This window comes from Erpetoichthys calabaricus, chromosome 7 (genome assembly GCF_900747795.2).
Source record: "Erpetoichthys calabaricus chromosome 7, fErpCal1.3, whole genome shotgun sequence".
Taxonomy (NCBI): Eukaryota; Metazoa; Chordata; class Cladistia; order Polypteriformes; family Polypteridae; genus Erpetoichthys; species Erpetoichthys calabaricus.
Window position 1 is genome coordinate 40,499,659 of NC_041400.2, and position 25,850 is coordinate 40,525,508.

Consider the following 25,850-nt stretch of genomic DNA (forward strand, 5'->3'; position numbering starts at 1 on the left):
GAAAATGTTACTGAACTAAATGTCACACAAGGTGATTTCCCACACCAGGTGAGGCCCATGAAAACTAGCACACAGTTTTGTAATTTTATACAAAATAAAAAAAGAATTGTACGGCTGTAAATTAGATAGATCAAGTTATTTAATTTGCCCAATACTTCCTTTATGAAATGTTCTGGTGTTTTATAATGAAGTTATGTTCCATCCTCTACACGTTACAGAGAATGTGGCTCTCAAAACAAAACTAATGCATGAATAATTTTATTTGAGTATTCATATGCAAGGTGGAAACCACCCCAATGGCCAAATTTTGTTGAAACTCGGTACATATATTACTCAAAAAATCAAATCTGTCACAAAAGTTAAAATTCCATTTAGATACCTCACATATAATGGCTATATAAATGGTTAAAATTTGAAAGAAAAAAAAAACTAATTTAAAAGTATTGGGAGAATTTCAAAAGTGTCCATTTAAATGTCAACATTTTGTGCGATTTTCATTACTGAATAATTAACTGTTTCAAATTTACCTTAAGAGAATTTACTTCAATTTGCACATATTAAATGCTTTCCTCTTTCTTGATAGTACAACAAATCCCAAATGCAGTTACTGAAATGCCACCTGAGGCACACAAGCGGATGGGAACATGTCCCTAGTTACATCAGTGTCTTGCATGAACTTCTACACATACGTTAACCATTCCTGCTGTTTGAAGTCAAAACAAGCAATTTAAAGGATCTTTATGACAGTAAAGGTAATGAATCAAAGAGTAAAGCTGCTATTTAAGAGTAACTTTGTAAGTCATACAGGCATACAGTGAATAAACGTATTATTTACATTACACTAAACACAACCTCATAGCTGCATTACCTGCAGCTTAAAGAGTTTTCAGATGCTTTCATTTGCAATAAGAACCACGATAACCCGCTTATCCATCATGGTCAGTTGCAGCCAACAATTTTAATTTGAGAATTTTTAAATTGAGACACTGTTTTTACTTCTCCATTGTTTTTTTCTTTCAATATTTTTGTTTAAGACATATGAACAACCATAAAGCCATAAAGACATCCACAATCAACTAACTATACAGGAAAAAAATTTTTTTTTAAAACATCGTTTCAGTTAGAATCTGCTCTCTATGAAAGTTACTGCTGTCACTTCAAACCTATTAGGACAAAGTTTTTAACTATGACATTGTAAAATGCAGTTTTTACGTTTGAAGTTATGCATCATGACATAAATATATATTCAGAGAAAATACATCAACAATTCACAAATCTAAAGGCATCCCTTTCTATTTTAATGTGCCTAACAAGAGTGTACATTAGAAAGGAAAACAGGTAAGACTTTTAAATTTTACTTTTTAGTTTAGTAGCTTTTTAGTTCAGCATTTATTTTATTCACAACAAACACATTCCTCTCTGTACCTACCTGCAGTATCTGCCGCTCAAGCTGCGAGTTTGCTTTGCACAATTCCATGATCTGCCTTAGAAGCAGTTTAGTGCTTTCAGTCTTTCCTGCTCCACTTTCTCCACTGCAATAAGCACAAGACAAGAGGTTACACTTAATTTTGTCTGCAATCATGAAATGTTCCTATAGTTTCAACACATGGCAAAAATGTCTTACAAAAAACAAGCATTAAGCAAATGGCTCTGAAGAGATAAAAATATATATACGATGCATAATTGAATATTAAGGTTATTCTGAAATAAATCAAAGAGTGACTGTTAATACTGTACTGTGTGACAGGTTTTTCTAACCTTACTTTATGAAAAATCAAATTGTGTAAGTTCTACAAATACCACCCACAAGAACTGAACATACAGCCTGTGAATAATAGGAAAGCAACACTTAAAGTAAAGGAGAAATGCCAAAATACAAAATTAAATGAACATTGTTAATAATGAAAAGGATAACCTTTCATTTTCCCCATTACTACTGCATTAAGTCTACTGTAGTAGTAGCAGTATTAGTACCGGTGGTAGTAGTAATATTTTTAATCAAGATACAACTCAAGCTTGTTAAGGAAATGAAAAGAAAATGAAATAACCCTTAATTCACATGTTTGTGGTTTTCGCCTGTAAAGAGTTCACTGACATGCAATTATTCATAACCAACAAATACTTAACCATTTTGAGACTATAAATAACTACCGGTAAGTGGCATTACTGAAATAAATAACATTAGATTTACCATTTAGTGATCAAGGGAAAAAAATGGTAAAAAAAAAAAAAAAAAAAAAAAAACAACACTCTTTCCATAAGCATTTTATGACATTGCTCAATACATGGGGAACTTCCAGTATCTAAATGCTAGAAAGTGTACTACTATATGAAAATCTAATTGGGCCAACCCAGTTAACTTCAGAGCAGTTACGTGGATATGCATCACTTGACAATTAATGAAAGCAATTAAAAGACAAGACTGAGCATCTGCTAATACATTTTTTGCTATAGAGCAGAGAAATGTCAAGGGGTAAGGATTTGGATGATTGTGTTTCACTAATATGCCACTGGCACATTTGATGACTTATAGTCAGAGAGCAGTTCAGACTTAAAAGGTTATAGTTGCTAGATCATGTTGTCTTGAGGATGTCAAACTATATGATTAGGAAAACAAACGGATGACAAACTTCATAACTCTATGATGTCTTTTCAAAACAGTATTTAAATTTTCAGTTTTAAATTTCATCAGCTAATGGAGGTGCTGCCTGACAGCACCAGTGCCTGTGCAAATGCTTTCCATGTATGGGAAGTCCATCCATAATTTGGGACTTTTTTTCCTTGCTTTTCATTTTTGTTGTGGTATGACAAACATGACACAGCAAACAGACGAGTCATTCTTCTCCTTCCTTTTCTTCATTCCTTTCCGCTGCTTGAATGTATGTGTGAGTACTCTTTGGTTTTCAGCTCTTTCACACAAAAAAGCCCCACCACCAGCCACGCTTTGGGTAAAATCAAACCCATTTGAATTTGTCCAAGCAAGTTGCAGACTAGTCTGACTGAAACACAGGATATTTCAAACTGTCCATCTAGATGTCAAGGGAGCATGTCAGACTGTCCTCAATTCTCAAAGATTACATAAAGTCTACAAATGAAAAATAATGCAAAATGTTATAAAATGGGGCTTTAAGAGGAAGCAATTAAGCATTTCTTTAAAATGTGGCATACAATATTACATACAATATCTTAACTTAGCGCTGCTGCCTCGCAGTTAGGAGTCCCGGGTTCACTTCCCGGGTCCGCCCTGCGTGGAGTTTGCATGTTCTCCCCGTGTCTGCGTGGGTTTCCTCCCACAGTCCAAAGACATGCAGGTTAGGTGCAATGGCGATTCTAAATTGTCCCTACTGTGTGCTTGGTGTGGGTGTGTGCCCTGCAGTGGGCTGGCACCCTGCCCGGGGCTTGTTTCTTGCCTTGCGCCCTGTGTTGGCTGGGATTGGCTCCAGCGGACCCCCGTGACCCTGTAGTTGGGATATAACGGGTTGGATAATGGATGGATGGATATCTTAACTTTCAAAAGGCTTTTGATAAGATAGCACAATTGAGGCCAATCATTTACCTACCAGATGCTGGGATTTAAGGAGCAGCACTCTGTCACATACAAGATAACATAAAAGTATGAAGAGCATTTTTAGAACTGAAGTCAAAAGAGGTATTCTACAAAGGTCAATGACAGAATCACTGCTATGTTAATTTCTACCTTAGTCGCAAGTGATCTCTGCTGGGTGCATTTTGTACATAGCTAAACATTTGTAAAACGTTAAATTACTATGGGTATTGTTTGACTATGACCCCAAATAATATTTGTAGATTTGGGAAAACATTCTTTAGCTAAAACAAACTTAGAGATCAAAGAATTGCCCTTCATATTTAGTTAGTCATGATGAAAAAAAACACATACTATATTCAGCATTAAGATGGATGTATTCAAGATACTCTCTAGCTAACAGGGATCCAAGAGTGACAATTATTAGCATATAAGGTTTAGTTTTTCTTTGAGCCACAAAACAGGTATCTTATTATACATTTAAGTGTTGTTTATTCTTTAACTGTTTTTTCCAACACAGGTTTATTTTCAAGTAAAGCTGTTACTGTAGTGGAAAATATGACTGAATCTCACTATTTGACACTTATTTGAAACTTAACCTGATGTTTATTGGCAACATTTTTCTTTTGCTTTTGCTATCTTTGCGTGTCCTGTGGGGCTTTTTTTAATCCTTGTACTGAATTCTTCCGCTAATTATAACTGCTTGTTTTTCCTGCTAACATACACATCTTTTGCTCATGAAACTATCTGATATTTTTAACTCACTGGCGGTTAAATCAGAAAATGTACAATATTTGTCACCTACACTAGTTTCCCTAGACAGTGTTAAAGGGTTAAAAGTTTGATTATAAAAAATATACCATACACATGACACTATAATTCAGTACTAAATCAGTAAAAAGAATTCCTATTGTACGGACATAAGGCTATTCTGGTGCTAGTACAAGCCTAACACAAAATCAAATAACCAGTACATTACTAATCGCTATTGTGAATTACTGTATACTGTTTCATACTTCTGTCCCATTAAAAACAGATACTGTTTCATTTGTTCACACTGCTCCCTGGTTCACACCTGAACTCTGTCAACTCAAGGCCATGATGGGCAGACAATTGGAGCATCTAGCTAAAAAGACGGGTCTTGTTGTACATAAGTAAATGTATTCAGATTATACTGTATATTAAACTGCAAAAATGCTCTCTTTGCAGCCAAAACTATATACTATTCTAACATTATTTATACAGGAGGAAAAAATACTAGAGCTCTGTTTTCCACAATGAACAGGCTAATTTCACCACCAAAAAATGGCATTCACCATAACCTCACTGTTGAACATTGCTGTACTTTTTTGGATTTCTTCAACTCAAAAATTGAAAAAAATCCACCAGCAACTTGCTTCTTCTATTTCTGCAGAAAATGTCACACTTCCAACTATCATCCATATTCCCTTATCCATCACCTTATTCTCAGAGTTCAGTCCACCAGCTAAAAATGATATCTCGGAGTTTATAACAAAATCTAATTCTTCCACTTGCCAAATGGATCCTATCCCTACAAGCCTTGTTAAGTCCTGTTTATCAAATATCTCCCTCATGATAACTACTATAATTAACTCTTCCCTTACTACTGGAATGGTCCCCTTCTCATTAAAAATGGCTTCAATTACTCCAATCCTGAAAAAACTTGGCTTAGACCCTAATATCCTTAATAACTACCAGCCTATTTCAAATCTTCCAATCATATCAAAAATACTCGAAAAAGATAGTTGCTTCTAAACTTCAGTTCCACCTTTCAAAAAATAACCTTTTTGAACAGTTTCAGTCTGGCTTTCATCCTAAACACAGCACAGAAACTGCCCTGGTCAAAATCACAAATGATTTTCTCTGGGCAACTGACATGGGACTTTTATCAGTTCTTGTACTTCTTGATCTCATCTCTGCACTTGATACCACATCACATCAGATACTTTTAAAACATCTAGCTAGTTTTGGAGTCTGTGGTCTTGTCCATCAATGGTTTCCTTCTTACCTCACTGAAAGGAGGCAGTTTGTTCAAGAAGAGGGTTTTAAGTTGGATAATGCAGTCGTTACTCAAGGAATTCCACAGGGCTCTGTTTTGGAACCGTGTCTTTTTCTCATCTACATCTTCCCAATAAGTAATACCTTTCAACATCATGGTATTACATTTCATTGTTATGCTGATGACACACAGCTTTATCTCTCCACTAAATCCACTTCTGTTATGTCTCCAAGACATAAAGGCATGGATGACTTTGTCCAGTTCTTACACAACACAGCACTGAATTACTGGTTAATGCCTTAGTCACTTCATGTATAGATTACTGTAATGCTATTCTATTTGACATCCCTAAAAAACTTATCCATCACTTACAACTTATACAAAATTCTTATGCTAGGATAATTATCTGTTCTAAATCCACTGAACATATTACACCTATTCTCTCCCAACATCACTGCCTACCTGTTTACTACTGAATACAATACAAAATACTGCTCTTAACATTTAAAGCTCTCTATACTATTGCTCCTCCCTACCTTACTGATCTCCTACAGACTTACACTCCCTCTGGCTCACTCATTATTCTATGGGAGCTAAAGCATTTTTTCCATAGTGCCCCTAAACCCTGTAATTCTCGTCCTCTCATATCTATCAGTTTGGCTCAAAAACTGAATTTAACACTGTCCTCAAAACATATTTTCAAACTGGCAAACCAATTATGAGTTTTTCACTGTTACAGCCAGTTAGTTACATTTGATGTTTGTTACTGCTTCTTTACCTTTATTGCCATTTGACTTTATTGTCATATTTGTTTATATCTTTTTTACTGTTGTTTAATTCATAGTAACGTGACCTTTAGTGCCAAGAAAGGCACCTATTAAATAAAATGTATTATTATTATTATTTTGAGAGGATGGATGATAACTACCGGTACTTGTATCTCAATACAGAAAGAACTGAAATGTTAGTTAATGGAGGGAATGATGCAGGCCGGGACAATATCGCTGCCAATTTTTAACTCCATTGGACTAACAGTTTTACTAAATCAGCAACTTAGACATTATCTTTGACAAGATCATGTCTTTTAGAACACATTCTTTATGCAGTTCTAAGTTAATTCAAAATTCTACTGCAAAAAGTGCTACAACAGCTAAGAAAGTATGACCAAATCATTCCTGTTCTCCGGTCTTTACACTCACCTCCAGTAAAGTTTAGACCCAATTTCAAAATTCTCTTTCTTACGTGTAAAGCCTTAAATGCTTAAGGCCCTGTTTATCAACATACCAGCCTACTAAAGATTCCAAGGATTAATAAAATAACGGTGAGCTTTTACATACAGGGCAACAAAGATGTGGAATGATATCCCTGATTATATATGAGATGTCCCTTTAGCCTCAGCTTTTAAATCCATGCTGAATACTTACTACTTTAGTCTTGCAAATCCTGACTAGAGATGCTCATTAGATGTACATATTTTATCTATACTTACTACTTTAGTCTTGCATATCCTGACTAGAGATGCTCATTAGATGTACATATTGTATCTGATTTTGTTGGTCATATTTACAAAAATACAAGTATTTCAATAAGATGAACCATTGCTAACTTTTCTCTATTCCGTTTCTCTTCTTTGTATTTATATAAGAAAGGAAACAATAGACTCTTTTCTTAAGAGACATCACTTCAAGGGAAGCCCACTGAATCAACAAGCTAATTAAAACAGCAGGCTCAATTATGAGACACATTCTTAACAAACTGAAGGTTGTAGTTTTGTTTTCATTGTCTCCTTTACTATCATTATGAAAAATGCTGCACATCCTGTTTCTGACGTATCAGCACTGAGTAATTCAGCCAACAAATTATACAGAAGAAGTATGTCAAGAAAGGCTATTGAGGCTCATTTAAACCAATGTTAACTCACCTGCCTGGGACTGCAACTGCCAACTCATGCAAAGTCAGAAAGTTCTTTCTTTTTAGTCTTTCTCATATACATTTAAAAGGGAGTCGTTGTTTGTCATATAACAATATCATTTATTTATTTATTGAGCTTATGTAAAGAGTCAAAATTAACCTGGAGGACAAATAAAGTTGTATCTATCTATTCTAATTTGTTACTCGGTTGTCGCTGTTGGATTACAAAGCTGTTTTCCTGTTCACGGAAAGACATTTCAGATACTGGAAGCCTTGAAATCAATGAATGGATTCTTTAAGCCCAGCATAACATATACTGTAAAATGGCTTGGAGCAGAAGGGAAACCAGTTTGCCAAGGTCTCCAGGATACTGACTTTCACAGTTATAATTAACCATGGATACAACAGAGGTTTGGTTTACTCTCTCCAGGGACGCTACTAACTGGAGGTTTTGTTTTCCTCTCCTCAGTTATCAACCGGCCATAGCTCAACAATTAATTAATAGACCGATATTTTCACCAAGCAGCTGCAGATTATTCAGAATGCAGCAGTATGTCTGGTGTTCAGCCACCCAAGGTGGGCACATGTGACTCTTCTTTTCAGATCACTACACTGGCTTTCTGTAGTGGCATGTATTGGGTTCAAATCCTAGATGTTTGCTATCAATGTAGTCAATGGGTCAGCACCTACTGTATGTATAAGGAGAAATTTGTGAGGTCCTGTGCTCCTACTCAAGCACTCAGGTCTATTGATGTCATTTATGTGTGGTATCAAATCTCAGTCCAGACTCTTTTAATGTGCATTTCTTAGCTGGTGGAACAAGTTGCCGAACTCCAATCAAAAGTCTTACTACCTCAAAGTGTGACTATTATTTGGTGAATTTCTGCCTACCCAGTATTAAGCTGTTAGGTAGTATTGTGCTCAGAATTCTTCTCGTGTGATTTGTCCTTTAACACTTGTCCCAAAACAGTCCCCCAGGCTGACGTTTATTCATGTCAGACAGAATAGGCATTGTACATTTGGCTAGGCTTTTAGTGGCACACAAGGCCTGTTAAGACAGCAGACTTAACAGAGATGTAGACATTCATCTGCACCACCTGCATTCCGGAATTCAGTTTTTATAATTTAAATTATTAATAAATAAAAAAAATTAAAACTTAGACAATATGCATATATTATGTGTTTAATTTTGTGGTTTGTGTTTTACTCCGTGTTATTTTGCGTTTTAACTGTATTTGTAAATATGTACAGTGATGTTGGCTTTAAGTGGACATGCTCTAGTCTAAGAAAAATCACTGGACTCATGGGGGGGGGGGGGGGGAGAACTCTTGAGAACATGTAAATCCTTTTAGAAATTAATAAATATACCTCCAATTAGCATAGATATTCTGACATTATCTTACTAAGTTGTACTTTAAAAATTTAATGAAAACAAGCAAGAAAGACCACTCTATCCACAATGACACTGTGCAGCACAGTGTTAAGAGTAATACCATTATTTCTTTTATTTGCAAATATTTATTTATATTAACCTCCAAAGGCAGCAACTTCAGTTCTTACAATATGGAAAGCTTTCAATGCATGGTGATTTTATCCAGCTTAAACTTGGAGTTGGGACTGAAAAAGTGGAAGTGCTAATATCTATCTATATATCTCTATCTCTACATTATATTATATTATATTATATATATATATACACAATATAAAAACAATTTATATATACGGGTAGTCCCCAGGTTACGGACATCTGACCTACGACTTACGAACAAGGCCGCAGCTGTGACGCATGCGCCTCATTAACTGCTGCTCCGTCATCTTTGGCCAGATGACGCTGAAAGTAGTGGCTGGAGAGGTGCAATTTCACTGCTCACGCAGTATAGTGTCCCTGTGTCCCTCGGGCAGCTCCTGGCGGCAAGTGAGCGGTGACCCGTGGTCCATAGTTACTGGGACCACAGCTATCGCTCGTGTGCAGGATGGAGGCTTAATGGGGCAGTTCGCTGTCTGCCCACTACGCCGCCGCAGCTACTGCTCCTGACTGGACGCAGGCTGGATGGAGCGGTGTAGGGCGTTTCACTGCCTGCCCACTACTCACGGCTCCCCCGAATCATTTTCGGTGGGCGGCTGGTAATGCTGCAAGCGGTGACCCAGTTGTGGCTGAACGGAGGCCATTGAGGGTGAACGGGGCGGTGGGGGTAGCATTGTAGTGTGCTTCGGGTGGCTGCCTGTCGAATGGGGGCGGTGGTGGGCGATTTACTACACACCTTTGGCCGCACCGTGTTCGTTCTCGGTGGGCAGATGCACGCTGCAGGCTGCATACTGTAGTGGAGGTGACCGTGTGGTGGGTGGGTAGTGAACCGCCCTTGCTACTTCCATTCATTCTCAATAGCAAGCCTGCTTGTACTGTTACATACATAGCAGAAAGTTGTCTCTTGTCAGTACACCAGACATGCTGACAAGTGATGCCTGCCTGCTGTGATAGCTGTACAGTGCTGTGCAAAGAGCTCATCTTAACCTTTTGTCTTCACCCTTCAAGAATGTCTCTGAAACACAAATCTGATGCAAGTGCTGGTGATACAGTAAAGAAGAGAAAAACCATCACCATTGAAAATAAAGTAGAAATAATAAAAAGGTCAGAGAGAGGTGAAACTCCATCATTCATTGGCACAGCACTTGGTTACAGTTGGTCAACAATAGTATTTATTAAAATAATGTACCTGTTCCGACTTACATACAAATTCAACTTAAGTACAAACCTACAGTCCCTATCTTGTATGTAACCCGGGGACTGCCTGTGTGTGTGTGTGTGTATATTATATATCTCAATTTTTTTTTTTTACATTTTTACATTTGTAAATTCCAAAAGAAGAATAAAACGTGAAAATGTAACATAAGAAGACACACTTGATTCTATCAGGTTTATTTGGTTAGTAAAATTATCCAAATATTGAATCCAGATATATTTTTTTAATTTTAGTTTTGAAACTATATAATTTGTTGGAGATTTTAAAAGCCCTTTGAATCACAAGAAGCAGGAGCTTTCCATTTCAAGTTTAAACGGCCATACAAATTTCCACTCTCTCATATATATATTTCTCTTCTGGTTCATCGTGCTTCTTGTTCAAAAGTGGTCCTGACCCACACGCAGCCAACACGGCATTTCTCGACTGCTATTCATCCTCTTCTAAACCTTTCCCCACGCTGCCTGCAGCTCCTCTTCAAAACCGGTCCCGCCCACATGCAGCCGACACGCCATTTCTCGATTCCTATTCCTGCTCTTCCAAACCCTTCTCCATGCTGCCTGAGGCCTCCCATACACCCCCACGCCACTTTTCTCAATTCCTATTCCTCCTTCGGACTACCGCGTTCCCCGCTCCTCTCTCATGATCTCATTGGTGTCACGTCACCGCCCTATATCTAGCCTGACCGCGTGACCTTTCACTTCAATCATGTGTGCGCCTGGGAGTCTTTTCCGTAGCCTGCTACAGAAAGGTACTCTGTCAATCATTGGCATTGGTTTTGCTCCTTGCTATTGGTTTCGCTCCTTCGTATTTTCATTATACTGCAGCAGTTGTTTCCCAAGCCTTTGTTATAAAATGAACGACAGTATCTTCTCTGTCGAAAAGGTTTTTGTACAACGTCATCTCTATTCCGGGATCCGGCAACTGCCCGTTTCTATCAGTGGGTTATTTCTTGACACAAACGGTTGACAAAGGCAATGCACTCTCACTATGACATACGGCAGCAGATTTCGTTGCATCACATTGGGACAGATTTGGAGACGTTCTTCCTGTTGTTCTTTCCAACGCAAGTCGAGTTATCACAACAAGTCAGGAGTACTATCAATACATGGCAACATCTATTCACAACTGTGTATTTCAAGAAGTATTTGTTTCTTCTTGATTTCTGAATTCCTTTCTCACCGTTTTCCGTTCCTATTCTTATACCGCCATATGCTACGGCGGGTGTCGGCTAATTTACAGTATTTAACATACCTGAAATTAAACCATATATCAGATCCAGTGGCTAACTGTACTTAAGTTATTTTGATTTACTTTGTGATTAAGTCCTGTGACACTCTTTCTAACTTCAATAATCTAAGGGAGCTATCGATCCTCTACAATATACTCACTTACACACTGGATGCCACTTTAGACTGAAGATGGACATGACAGACATTCAATTGTAAATTTCAATTTACAGAGGAACAGGCACCTTGATAGCCAAGACCATTCTTTTTTTAGATTCTCAATTTACAGTTGATCATTGAGTTCACTATGAGGCTGTAGCTGAAATATAGTACAGAGCAGGTGCTTGTATCTTACCTGAATACTCTCATTTGCAATTAGTCTGAGTTTAAGTGCCTTCCTTCCCCAACATATGCATTTGCATATGCACTTAAAGCGGATTTTTGACCCAAATGGTGATTATTAATACAGGTAATTATTTTATATGACTGCATTAGCAATCCATGATTTATTGAAGACTTATAAAATATGCAACACAAAGATATTTTCCACCACTTGCACATCTGCCTCTTTAGTGCTAAAGTCTCTTAAACTGATTATGCCTTCATTGTTAGGTGTAATAATTATGAAGCTATCCTAATCTCCAATCATCCTCCAATTATAATGGAACTGTAGTCACATATTAACCTTTTCAATTCCTACCTTGATATGACTCATTCCAACTAAATGACCACTCCTTCCTTACAAGATGTCTGACAGAAACAGCTTTATTGTTAAGTACATTTACAGTTTCACAAACATATCTATGGCAGTCTTTCAAGACATATACTTTCATATTAAAGACTATTAAAGACTGAGCAACACACATGTAGATGTCACCTGCCCTGAATCTTGTACTCCAGACTCCGATCACAAAAAATGAGTAAATAAATCCTGACTTATACTATGAATGTAGAGATAAGGCAAATGAGCTACAAGCTTTCTCCAGGTGAGAATAAGTCTTGTGGAGCAGACAGATAATTGCATCCTCCACTCTAATCTTAGTCAGTTAGACAAACTGCAGTGGGTTCAAGTGGTCTACCACAGCAGAAATCATATAATCCATTGCCAGCCTCTCAAAGGTCTTCATGATGTGAGATGTAAGTGCCACTGGTCTGTCTTACGTCTTTGGTGAAGCGGTGCCTGCCTTCTTTTAAAATAGGGGGCTTTGTATAAAAGCATTTATTTCATTCATGTATGTATTTATATGCACTAATTATATCCACTTGCTTGCCTATTGCTAGTCTATTTGCTTAGTGTATTTCAAGAAATAGCATAGTATCTTATGTATTTTCTTTAAATTTGTTTTCTATGTATGTTAATTTTTCTTTTAGATTTATGCATTATTGTCACTATTGATACTGACCCCTAATTATATTTAGCTTTCTCATTTATATTTCACTGAAGCTTTTAGCTACTTTGCTGATTTACTTTATTTTTTACCATGCTGCTGTGGAAGCCATGCAACCTGGAGGGGCTACAGTTGTACGCCATGCTATAATGTAAGAAGAGCACAGCCTGGTGAGATAGCAGAGAGTACTACAGTCACAGACCTGGACTGACTTGATCTTGAAGCTTACTGAGGTCGGACATAAAGCAGCTTAAAACTACAACAGCTGAAGGTTACAGAACCTGAGAAAAAATTATACATAAGTAGAAGGAAAGAGTTTGGAAAAGTTAAATTGCATGAACTTATGTCTCAGGTTTTGGTTGCTATCTTTTTAAACCCATGCTTTTCTCATACAGTATGTGTGAGGTTAGCAGACATTCATTTAGTTCCTCTTCTCAGAGGAACTAAAGTTGACAAATATTGTACGATCTTTAAGCATGTTGCAACTACATAGGTTGCATTGACCAGATAATGTCTGGACATTGCTGTTCCATTGCAAATTGACTGGGAAAGTGCAAGAAGCATTTTTTGCTCTTTCTGTAGTATGAATAATAATTCTGTGAAAACTGTTTGTACATTTATGACTTCATTCCTGGGGCATACTAACAAAAGTTTTAGAAAGCGTTAAAAATAGAGAAATCAGACTTTTGTTGAGTTTGTTTGAAAAAGAGAACCTTTTTGATAGATCTTGTGCTTCTCAAAAGAGATTTAATTCTGCCTGAGGATCTTAGAAATTCACCTCCTAAACAAATCATGAGCTACATAAATGAGCAAAAACAGCTGAAACTCTCCCACACCCACACACACACCAAAGCCTTTGTGGACTGAGAACATTTCATGAAAATGTAATCCTTAAAAATGTACTTTTACTTAGCAACAAATTCTTGCCTGTACTGTATCTAACACTGTCCTCGACTTTATATTCTGATTTAATTATTTCTCTCAATGCTGATAACAGTACTGTGGTTGCTAATGTCTTTCCTAACCAACTGCAATGTCCAACCGGATAAAAGCTGATTAAAATAAAAATAGAATATAAATCTGCAGAATATATATATACAGTATATAGTTGTGGTGAACAGAAAGGTACCTGTGTGCCTCGTTTGTAAATAAAGTGTGGCAGTAGTAGTTTGTTGCTATATTCCAGCCCAGGCTGGGTATACTATATAAAGTTCTATTTTTTGTCCTTCAGTAAAACGGAATTTGAAAACTCTGGTTTGGACAAAATTTTGACTGTGCCATCTCTGAATTATTTTAAAGTAGAACAACAAAGGAAAAAAAGCCCTGAAAACAATGTACGGCTGCAATACAGCTGATTAATAATAGTGAACCTTTTATCACTAATGGATTTGTAACAATATCTAATAACCCTGATGACCACATGCCTGTTAAAGGTTTACTAGTGCTGCTCAGTTTTTTTTTATATATAATTCTAAGTGGTCCTGCCTCTGTCTGATACAACATTGTATAGGTTAAGTGTATTAAAACAAGAGTTTGAAGTGGGCTATGAATGTTCTACTCCATACTGTGGATATCAGATCTGATTTAGCATTGGGATGCAATGCTGTTGAAGTGCACATTACATTGCTAGTAGAGTGGATTACATTTATTTGAGGTAATGACTTGGATTTGGTAGTGCTATATATGTTCCTGTGGTCATTAGGAAACAGCTGTTAAATCCAGAATTAGAATGGAGTGAGCTAGCTGTGGGTTTGTCAGATGCCTTCTTTAGTGATACTGAACAAACACTATCTTCTCTTTAGCCACATCATTTGTCTGCATGGATGACTGCAATGATATCCTGCCAAGATGACAAGAAGCAAGTCAAAAAGCAATTTATGGGATCAACCAGGAGATTAACGATAGAACTAGTACACCAAAACATGAAAAGGGGTAATAACCTCTTTTTGAAAAGGGGTAATATCCACCATACCTAACGTGTAAACCAAAAATCCATGTCAAAAATTCTAGGAAAATTCCAATCTATCTAAAGAGAAATATTTTTTAGCTAGGACATACTATACAAAGACTTTTATAAATGAATCCAAAAACTTGGACTAAGTATGTAGTGTACCACCATTTTAATTAGAACTGTGGTTTTGAAGTCGCACATGGTTGGATCCGGCAATTCTACATACAGTTATAAGTCATTCATTACTCAGGTAGACCACTCACCATTATGCGATAGAGAGAACCCCCCCCCCCCCCCCCCCCCCCCCCCCCCCCCCCACACCCCAAAAAACAAAAAAAAACCACCACACTAAATCATAAGAAAAAGACAAATGCCATATTAAATAAATCCATTAAAGAAAATGTAAGCAGCTGCACAAAACAGAAGCAAGGTAGAAGAACACCAACTAAGCTATCTAGCTTAATAAAACGTTACATACAAGCCGCTATTCTAACATGTTACAAAACAATTAAGACACAACAGATGAAGATATACAAATACAACAAAATTGTCTAGATAAATTCAAAACTAGCACAATTTAAGGAAAAGCCAAGCCATCAAAACCTCTCTCTTGATTTACTGAACATATCTCATTTCCTCTATCTCTTCCCGAGAAATAAACAAACAAATTTTATAGAATATCAGAAATCTTGGCTCAATCACAGTAAGACAACTTATCAGCCAGCCAAACTGAGCAAGCATCTCAAACAGGACAACTGCTTAATGGAAGGATGTTGGTTTGAAAGAAGTGAATTTAGAGTAACAATGCACAATTTTAAGATCAACTGAGGCATGTTTTTCTCAGATTGATGTAGAATGTATATTATAAATAACCAAATTCCATTCCATGCCTAAGACATTGTATTGAAAATGTACCTATAGTACACCTTTTGATCAGCTATATCTTAAATATCCTGTGTTAAATTGACACCATATTTTATTTACAGATTAGAAACCTTTGAAAAGAACTAACTTTCATTCAATTTCCACTTATTAATATATTTTACTAGAACTGTGATAGCAGTATGCATCTCTAGAGAATCTTAGGTAACACTGAGAAAGGAATCTCTCCAATAATAAATATTACTTTTCATTCACTGTTATCAGCCATTTGGTAATTCCTACATGTACTAACACAAACAAAGTGTGCTGTAAAAAGAGCAACTTTAAAGAGTTTTTTTTTTTTGTAACTAAGGTGTTGGAAAGGACAACACTCTGGATAATCTTGATATTTACTGATTCATACGGCACTAATATAATAAAGCTTGGAATCTGACTTTGTTAAAGCTGATTTTAAATAGTATTTATTTTTCAGGAAGCAAACAGAAAATGGCAGTTAATATATTTACTAGGTGCCCACAGTATGATAAATCAGAACATGATTACCATATTATTCTTTATTAAACCCACACTGATATCTGCAACCTAAGCCATAAATCCGGAGAGGGATCTCCCTCCACTTAAATCCAGGCCCTGTCTGAGGTTTGCCTTTAAGAATTTAGATAGAATCATACATTTACATTTTAACAACAAAATCAACTGACTTTCTTCTTGAAGCCTAACCTACAGTAACTCTTTTCAGTCGGAATATCATCTTTTGATTTATGGCTCCACATTTTCTTTAACATTATTAGTACATATAAATGTATTCTTTTAAATATTTTATGAAGTTGGAATTAAATATTTAATAAAATGTTTTCTCTTTTATTTTGCCTTTATAATGTTACAAAATTTATAAAAATGTCTCAACCCTTAAACAATAAACCATAAAAATTGACAAAGCAGAAGTAGGCTTCTTGCAACTATGAAGATTGGACAATCAAAATTAATAAAAATTCATAACTAGATAGTCACCGTGGGGGAACTAAAGAGTAAAATCACTGGTGAGGAAAAATGTGTTTACAATAAATAAAAGGCAAACTACATACTTATTATAATAAAAATACAAACATTGAAAATAAATTACCATATCATGTTTAAAGATTATTACAAAACAAAAGGCATGAACTCTTCAGACAGCACAGCACCTTACCATTATGCAGCTCACTTAAAGTCTTATCACAAATGCCTACCTGCTAGAATAAGGTTAAAAAAAAAAAAAAAAAAAAAAAAAGATTTTGGCAGCAAATTATAAGTGTGTTTTTGAAAATGTTTGTTTTAACCTACAAGTTTTCTACTGCACAGCCTAACAAAAAAACTATATACATTTTACAGGGTGTCTGATCTCTACTTAGATATAGTGTGACAGGATGTTGTTCAAAAAGAACTTCATAAGCTGTTAAGCTGTGAAGGCTTATATATTGTCCTGTACCAAAAAAACACCTACATCCAATGCAAATCTAAAAAGCATCCTTTCAACAAACTACAACTACAGTAGTTTGCATCCTTATTTAAATTTTGAGGTGAGATGTTAGACTGAGGATGGACCAATTTGACTATGATTTTCTTGTTTACTCACAATGCAATTATCAATGTCCACTTTAAATCTTAGACTATAATATAATTAATGCAACATGAATTGCAAAAAGCTGTAGGTATTGCTATGTATAAATTCATATTACTACACATGTAAATATTGGTGTATTATAATACTGCATAAGTGCATTTTTCCATCTAAGAAATACATATTTTTTACATACTGGGATACTCTGGTTTCTAAACACATACCTGTAGTGCCACAAGCTAACCATGAATTGCTCCTCTCACTCCCCACCCATTTCTGACACAGGCATAAAAACTGGAAACCTTTGCTGAAGTAATAAAGAAGACAGCCTCTCGAGCTGAAGGTTCTTAAAACTGCAATGCTAATGTCAAAATTATCACTCTGTTCATTTTTAAGGCCACTCTCACCTAAACAGCGCTGCATGATAGGTTTAAATATAACCTCACCTCACAGAATGACTCCTGTCACATTTTAATACACTAAATACATAGAAATACCCCCTCCGTTTTAAAGCAAGCCATTTCCATTCATTATGCACAAGGTTTCCATCTTCAAAATACATTACTGTGATTTTTAAGTAACTACACAACAAGCTTTCACAAAAGGAATCATTTCAAACTGATTATTTTCACATCTGCACTCACCTTATAACAATACATTGATTTCTTGGTCCTGTTGCTAGCTTTCCCAACATAGACTGATATGCTCGATCAGCAACAGAGAATATATGAGGGGGCAGCAAAGATTTCTCATGGCATTTATATAGGTCAGATACCTTCAAAGTGAAATAAAAAAAAATGAAATAAATTAAATGCCTGCTTAACTTTTCCAATATCCAAAAATCTAGCTTATAGACAATCATGACACAGGCTGCAACAATCAATTATTCTTTGATGATAGTGAGAATAATTTGCCCAGGAGATTCAAAAACACACAGTCATGTGAAAAAGCAAGTAAGGAAACACCCATGAAATGTTTTTTTTCCTTTATTAATATATGTGAATTTATTATGATTTGATCTTCATTTGAACAGTATCTATAGATAAAGCTGATGTATTTGGGGGGGGAAAAAAAAACTTACTGTGTAATCATTTCTTCACTGAAAATGAGCAGATATGTGGTTTCTGTCTGTGGGAAAAAGTAAATAACCCATAGCTCTAATAGCTGGTATTGTCCACTTTGATAGAAATAACTGCAAGTATGCCTTTCCAATAATTGTCTACAAGTAACTGGCATCAACAGGGAGAAAATTTTTTCAAACTGCTCCTTGTCCAAGGTTCAAATAAGACAAGATTCCTCCAACATTCTCTGTAATGATGTACTAATCAAACACCTGATCTGGTGATCCAATTTATAATTTTAGTAAAAGTCTGTGGTTCAAATAAGACAGGTTATTCTATGATTCTCTCTAATGATGTTCTAATTATTAAACCCTGATCTCATGCACCCATTTATAATTTTATGTATTTAAGGTGATAATAAATGTAGGGGTGTACTGACTTTTCCACATGCAAAGTCTGCATTTATCTTGAATTAAACTATACAATGGACTACAAAATGTAAATCTGCCACGATATTTGTTATATCACCTTTACCTATAGATACTGTATAATAAAGATCAAATCTTAATAATGTCCTTATATGTTAAAAAAGAAAAAAAATATGTCATGGGGTGTACTTTATCACATGACTGGATAGCGAAGCATACAGACACTTGAGTAACAGTACTTTAAAATTCTAACAGTCAAAAATTAATTTGTTTACCAGGAGTAAGGCCTGTAAATACTGAAGTGCTTTCCAGGCTTTTTTTTTATTGGATGTTTAACCGATTTACACAATTTAATCATTTTCTGAGTGATATTTGTAAACATTTCTCTTTTTATTATCTGTTTACTAGTGAATGAATGCGCGGATTTTGATAAACTTTTTCAACCTATTAGACATTGCTAAAATAACAGGAACTTAAGTTTACTGTTTCTTGTAGTAAAATGTAATAAATATTCCCTTTAGAAAAATTACTCAATTTAAAATGTCTTCATTAGTTATATCTGTTTCCCATCATTTCTAGTACATTTACATTTCACATTTTCAAACAAAAAATATTTTTATACACTGTTATATGAAATTATAGGTATTTCTGGGGAAACTTTCAAATTAAAGTTAATGGGAATAAAAACTTTCTGTATGTTAATTTTTTTCGTAAATCCACCACCACGTTTGAAGAACGAAATAAAATTATCAAATTGTCTGCAAGAAGTCCTGACATGTCCACATAGTAATACACCATATATCTTTAGATCCCTGCACTTGACAGAAGTAAATTTGGCAAAAATGTCTGTCAAGGGCTCTCTGATCATTTTTGTTATTTACATACAATGGTGCCTCGGTTTGCGAGCATAATTCGTTCCGGAAACATGCTTGTAATCCAAAGCACTCATTTATCAAAGCAAATTTCCCCAAAAGAAATAATGGAAACTCAGATGATTCATTCTATAACCCAAAAATATTCATATAAAAATGATTAATACAAAATATAAAGTAAAAATATGTAAAACAAATTAACCTGGAGAGGAGGAGGAGGAGGGTTATTGTGTAGGACGACTTTCACTCTAAAGGAATCACTGCTATCTGTTGGCTCACTGGAATCTTTATCTTTTTTTTTGCGACTTAACGAGGAACCTATACAATTACAGTTGCTTTGCCTGAAGAGTCACTACACCTGGACACAAAATTTTTTAAAATGCTTATCGTTTGGGACCAGCATCTCCCCGCCACGCCCCAACGGTACGACACGCGGAAGACTGTCCCGAAGCAACCGCAGGCTCCCAGAGCTGTAGCAGTTTGCCATAAAGATCGCAGTTGCTCTATAAGTGCCTGCCGTAGATGGGTGATGCAAGGAACATTATAAATGCAAGGGCACAGTATTCCTTGGCCTCTAACCTGGTCACAACCCTGCATGATTGCTGTGTCCGTGTATAGGAGAGCGGTAGATCCCGCTACAATAATTAACCGTGCCTGACTCTTGAACATTCTTGTCAAGAATCTACTGATACTGGGAGGAATTCATGCGGCCCTCAACTTTAACAAGGTTTCCAGTACCTGTGCTAGCCACACAGCCCCATAACATGAAGGACCCTCCACCGAATGTTATAGTAGGCAGCAAGTTCTTCTACTGGAATGCTGTGTTTTTTTGTCATGCATAGCACCTCTGGTTGTGACCAAATAACTATCTTAGTCTCATCTGTCCACAGTGTTATTATCCAAAATGTTTCTGGCTTGTCCAGATGTGCTTTTGCATACCTCATGCGACTCTTGTGGCAAGTACTCATAAAAGGTTTTTTGCGCATCACCCTTCCATCAAGCTGTTCCTGGTGCAAAGTGTGCTGGACTGTGGAACGATGTACAATGACACCACCAGCATCCAGATGTTCTTGTAGCTCTCTGGCGGTGGTCTGTGGTTTGTCTGTGACCATTCTAACCAGCCTTCGGCTGTGCCTTTCAGATATGTTTTCTTGGCCTACTACATCTTTCTTTCACAAGGACTGCTCCTGTGGTCTTCCATTCTAACTACATTTCTGACTATGGAGACAGACAGTCCAAACCTTTGTGATACTTTCTTGTTCCCTTCTCCTAATTCATAATGATGAATTATCTTTGTTTGTAGGTCAGTAGGGAGTTCTTTAGAGGTTCTCATGTTGCCACTGTCTAAGAGAGAACCAAGGACAAGCACAACTAGCAATTACCTATATTAAATAACCTTTTTCATGATTGGTTGCATCTGTCTTTGTAGTTTAACATCTAATTAGCTAATCAAAGCAATTTTGTGCTGCAACCTGTCAGCATTAAATGACTACAGGTATTCAAATTAATGCAATTAAAAGGGTGCCCAAACCGTTGCACATCCCAATTTTACATTTTATTTTATTTCATACAACTCAATAATGCTACACTGAGAATTTTGGTCTTATAAACATCCCCTTGTCTACATTTCTCTAGTAAAAAAATGGCATATTGCTGCGATCTTCACTTATGAGCAAATTATCATTCAATCTCAGAGGGGTGCCCAAACATTTACATAACACTGTATATTTGATTTGAGTCTGTTAACAGCTGGTGTAAATTTATGGTACTTGTAAAAGTTAGCTTGAAGGTATAAAAGCAGACATACAAAACAAAGCTCAATCATTTCTTTTTGGTGTCTTGTTGAGCAAACAAGACACCACGGTCTATGGTGGACGTTACTTTTCCTCACACATGGACATTCACATGCAATTTGAATGATTTTTTATTAAAGAATCCAAGAATAAAAGGGGGGGGGGGGTAAACAGTAACATTATACAATGTTATTGACTGTTATACCTGCCTCGCCCTCTCCACCTTGCACTTTTTAACTTGCACTGTGTTTTTAATCACTCTTTAATTAATATTGTTTTTATCAGTATGCTGCTGCTAGAGTATGTGAATTTCCCCTTGGGGATTAATAAAGTATCTATCCATCTATCTATCTATCTAAAACTGAATAAAAAAATAATTAAAATTAAGTTTTGTTCAAGAAAAAAAACTGAATAAAAAAAAACTGTTCAAATGACATATTGATATGAATGTCGGTGTGTGAGGAAAAGTAACATGGGGTGGGGGATGTAGCAGGCTGTGTTCTTCTAAACCACACATCTGCAAAACAAAAGCAGGCTATTAGAGCAGTAATAAGGAGCTATGAGCTTCTTGGTTTATGTCAGAAAAATTTAAAGAGGTTGGGGACAATGAAAAAAAAAAATCATAAGCTTCAAGGATTCTAGTGTTAAATACTTATTTTGCACAACAGTTAAACAGCATCATACAATAAATGGAATTGATATATTGAAAATCGGTTTCCATAATGAAAGATTAAAAAAAAAGGCCTACTTACTGTTTTTTCATATAGAGGAAGATATTTAAAAGGATTAACAGCAATCAGAATGTCGCCAATGTATGTCTGAAATGAAAAACAAAAATCCTTTTAGTAGTGCCATTTTAAATAAAGGACAAAGCAAAACAAACCAAGTAAAATCCGTAGTCTGCAAACATTCTACCATGAAAAATTCAGTTCCTAATATATAAAATACTAGCAAAATACCCGCGCTTCGCAGTGGCGAAGTACTGCTTTAAAATTTTAAATAATAAACTGAGGGAAAATATACCAATAATTATTTGTTAAGGATCTCTTTGTATACCATGTTGTCAGTTCGCCCCTCTGGTTGTAATATGACCAAGCTGTGCGCTGAGCTTACTCTTGAGCATGCAACGTATAGTTAGCCATGTGAAAAGCAATCTTGCCTCAAATCAATGCCAACCTTTTGTAGGGTCTGTCTCTGAGACTTATTATTTGTCATTGCGAAACAGAGCCTTACTGGAAATTGTAGGCATTTGAATTGAAATGGGAGATCAGAGGGTATAACGGGGATGTGAGGAATAAAAACTCTCTCCCCTGAGCCACCGCCAGTAAAAATAGTTGCCTCAATTAGGTTCTTTTGCAGGCATGTGACCTGAAGTCTCGTGCCGTTACAAAGTTTCTCAGTAACATTATTGGTGCCCCAACCTTCAAAATTAGATTATACTCAGGAGTGCCTGGAGGATTCAGAGTGTGGACCGAGCTGCAGGCTATGGACGTATATATGTACGTAAGTAGGATTCAGTTAGCTTTGGGAACCCACGTACCAAATTTCTTGAAGATGGGCCCATTAAGTAACAAAGACCGTTGGAAAGTTCAATATGGCGGCCGACAGTGGTGTCATACCACTGAAATAAGTACGTACATCGGTTTTGGTTAGTGCAGGGAATCCGCCTACCAGATTTCGTGAAGATGGGGCCATAAATAAGAAAGTTTAACATGGTGGACGTTGTCGACCGTTACGTGTAGAATTTCGAAATGAAACCTGCTTAACTTTTGTAAGTAAGCTGTAAGGAATGAGCCTGCCAAATTTCAGCCTTCTACCTACACAGGAAGTTGGAGAGTTAGTGATGAGTGAGTCAGTGAGGGCTTTGCCTCTTATTAGTATAGATGTATATGTGTGTGTGTATTATATATATATATATATATATATATATATATATATATATATATATATATATATACACACACACACACATATATTATATATATGGTTTGGCAGCCAAGCGCTTTTTTTCCAACCTAGAAGACCTCTCTTGAGATCCGTTTATTCGCCTCGTTGATTGCATGTCTTCCAAGGTAGTGTCAATACCCATTTCCTGCACCGAGTCATCTCCCCTTTTATGAGTGACTGTGTTAGTGGCCGTACTTCGTACAGGTCTTTGAATGCACTGAATACTTGTAACTGGTGTCGCCCGTCGGCTACTTTCCACAGGGAATGGAAGCAATTGTCGAGTAACAAAAATTATTTGTAAGTGATTTCGCATTGAAGAAATAGTAAAAACTTGATCACTTGGGTCAATACCTAAAAAAATTTACGCAGCAAATGCAATTGAGAATACACCAGAATCTGTATGATTTAATTGTTGCTGTGCGTCTTCATAAACTATGGGAGGTTTGTAGGGAAACAAAGCATGAAGGAAACGAAGCTGCTCTTCGGTGAGGTCGAATTTTTTATCAGCGTTTAAACTGTCATAGACATGAATTACAGCACCATCATAATAGGTACACACCCAGTGAGTCACTCGTTCAGTAGTTACAGAAGGTAATATTTGAATATGTTTTGCATTTTGTGGAATGGGCATTATAGGTATGTCAGGAGTCCACATTAGCAAAACCTCTTGAGGTTGGAAAATTGTATGCGCAGCTAAAATTTTGTTGAATTTGCTCATGTGATCTGTTGATAAATAATCATTATTTACCAACTCATTCATTGCAAAATCTGACAGTGGTAAGATCACTCCTTCCATAACACTAAACACAAACACTAAGTAGACACTAACAGTAAAAAACGGCAACACCGCCGGGAACAACACTAAATGAGATAAGTAAAAGTCTACTAAACACTAAAGTACAAAAACGAAGTTGAAAGTAACAGAAAACCACAACACCACTGGGAACACCGGCACACCGCGTCTACTAAACACTAAGAAACACTAAGTAGAAACAATAAAGGAAAAAATACTATTCAGTAAGTAGCGCGTCTACTAAACAGTAAATCAGTAAAGGAGAAATGACTAAACACTATGGAAAAAGAACGGCAAGACCGCGTCAGCTGCGAAGCTCAGCTCGGAGCAAAATGAAGTGAATGAAATCAGGTGAATGGGAGAGGAGATGATCACGTGACTCCCCCCACCTGCCTTAACTCTCCATCCCTCCACAAACACAGTCTCTTGGATCCCAACTCTCCTTTCGCACACCGCGTCTACTAAACACTAAGAAACACTAAGTAGAAACACTAAAGGAAAAAATACTATTCAGTAAGCACCGCGTCTACTAAACAGTAAATCAGTAAAGGAGAAATGACTAAACACTATGGGAAAAGATCGGCAAGACTGCATCAGCTGCGGAGCTCAGCTCGGAGAGAAATGAAGTGAATGAGGTGAATGGGAGGGGAGATGATCACGCGATTCAAACACCCGCCTTAACTCTCCATCCCTCCACAAACACAGTCTCTTGGATCCCAACTCTCCTTTATATATATATATATATATATATATATATATATATATATATATATATATAATGATACAGAAAATTCTGCTTTTATTAAATGGAGGAGATAACCATTTGCTTTGAACAACCTTTGGCAAATAAAATGATTAAGATGGCCAGTCTACCTCTAAACATAACTTTCTGTCTGGATTTCCACTGAGGAAAGTTTACCACATAAAAAGGGGATGGTCCAGTGAGGGCTTACCAAAGACAGGAAAATCCACACTCACAGAAATAATGCAATTCTACATGCTAGACCTGGACAAAAGTATAGTACTTAGGGGCACCAAAATTAGATTCTTTCAGTATAACAGGAACTAGGCTTTCAGTATAATAGGAACTAGGCTTTGCCACGGGTGCCTGATCAGACATGCATGGAAGAAAGGCCCTGAAGTGTTGGAATATGGCTAGAATACCATATCCACATATATGCTACATACGGTATCTAGCCTCCCATGATGCCCTTGAGTTTGAAGTCCGAAAGGACAGAACACCATTTTTAACTTTCCAACTAATTTCGTGGTAGAACATGGTTCCCAAATGAGAACAGTTAGATCCTATCAACTTTTAGACCGCCCACAAACTACCTGAAGGACATGTCAATTTTAGGGCTACTGCAGATAAGGGGAGGAAAAATACCAGCAGCTGCTTGAGGGGTCTAGGCCTTGTGTCTCTACAGCCAAAACAGGTTCACCCTGGTCCCAAAACCTACTCTAAGCTTTAGCTGAAGGTGTCCCCATGAAAGGAAGCCTCAAGTCAGAGGTGACTCAAATCTAGAATCACAAGAACAGCTGGAACAAAGAACAGGATTGAGAGAGACATGTTAAGTAAGCAAGCCACTCTACCTGACTGACAGAAATTCAAGTCCTGCACAGGTAGACCCTAAGTAGCAGTTTATTTACACAAAAATACAATGTGCACGGTGTGCATTTATGCAAAGCCTTT

General features: G+C 36.5%; 1 protein-coding gene across 2 annotated transcripts in view; it reads right to left on the reverse strand.

Annotated features, from left to right (window-relative positions):
- Positions 1–25,850, reverse strand: part of LOC114654330 (myosin-IIIb) — a 174,038-nt gene that overhangs the window by 115,945 nt on the left and 32,243 nt on the right. For both annotated transcript variants that reach the window (XM_028804811.2, XM_051929489.1), the window contains exons 2-4: positions 22,170–22,235; positions 17,908–18,038; positions 1,430–1,532 (exon numbers count right to left, since the gene is read on the reverse strand). In XM_028804811.2, the coding sequence (XP_028660644.1) occupies positions 1,430–1,532; positions 17,908–18,038; positions 22,170–22,235 (300 nt within the window). The remainder of the gene's footprint in view (positions 1–1,429; positions 1,533–17,907; positions 18,039–22,169; positions 22,236–25,850) is intronic.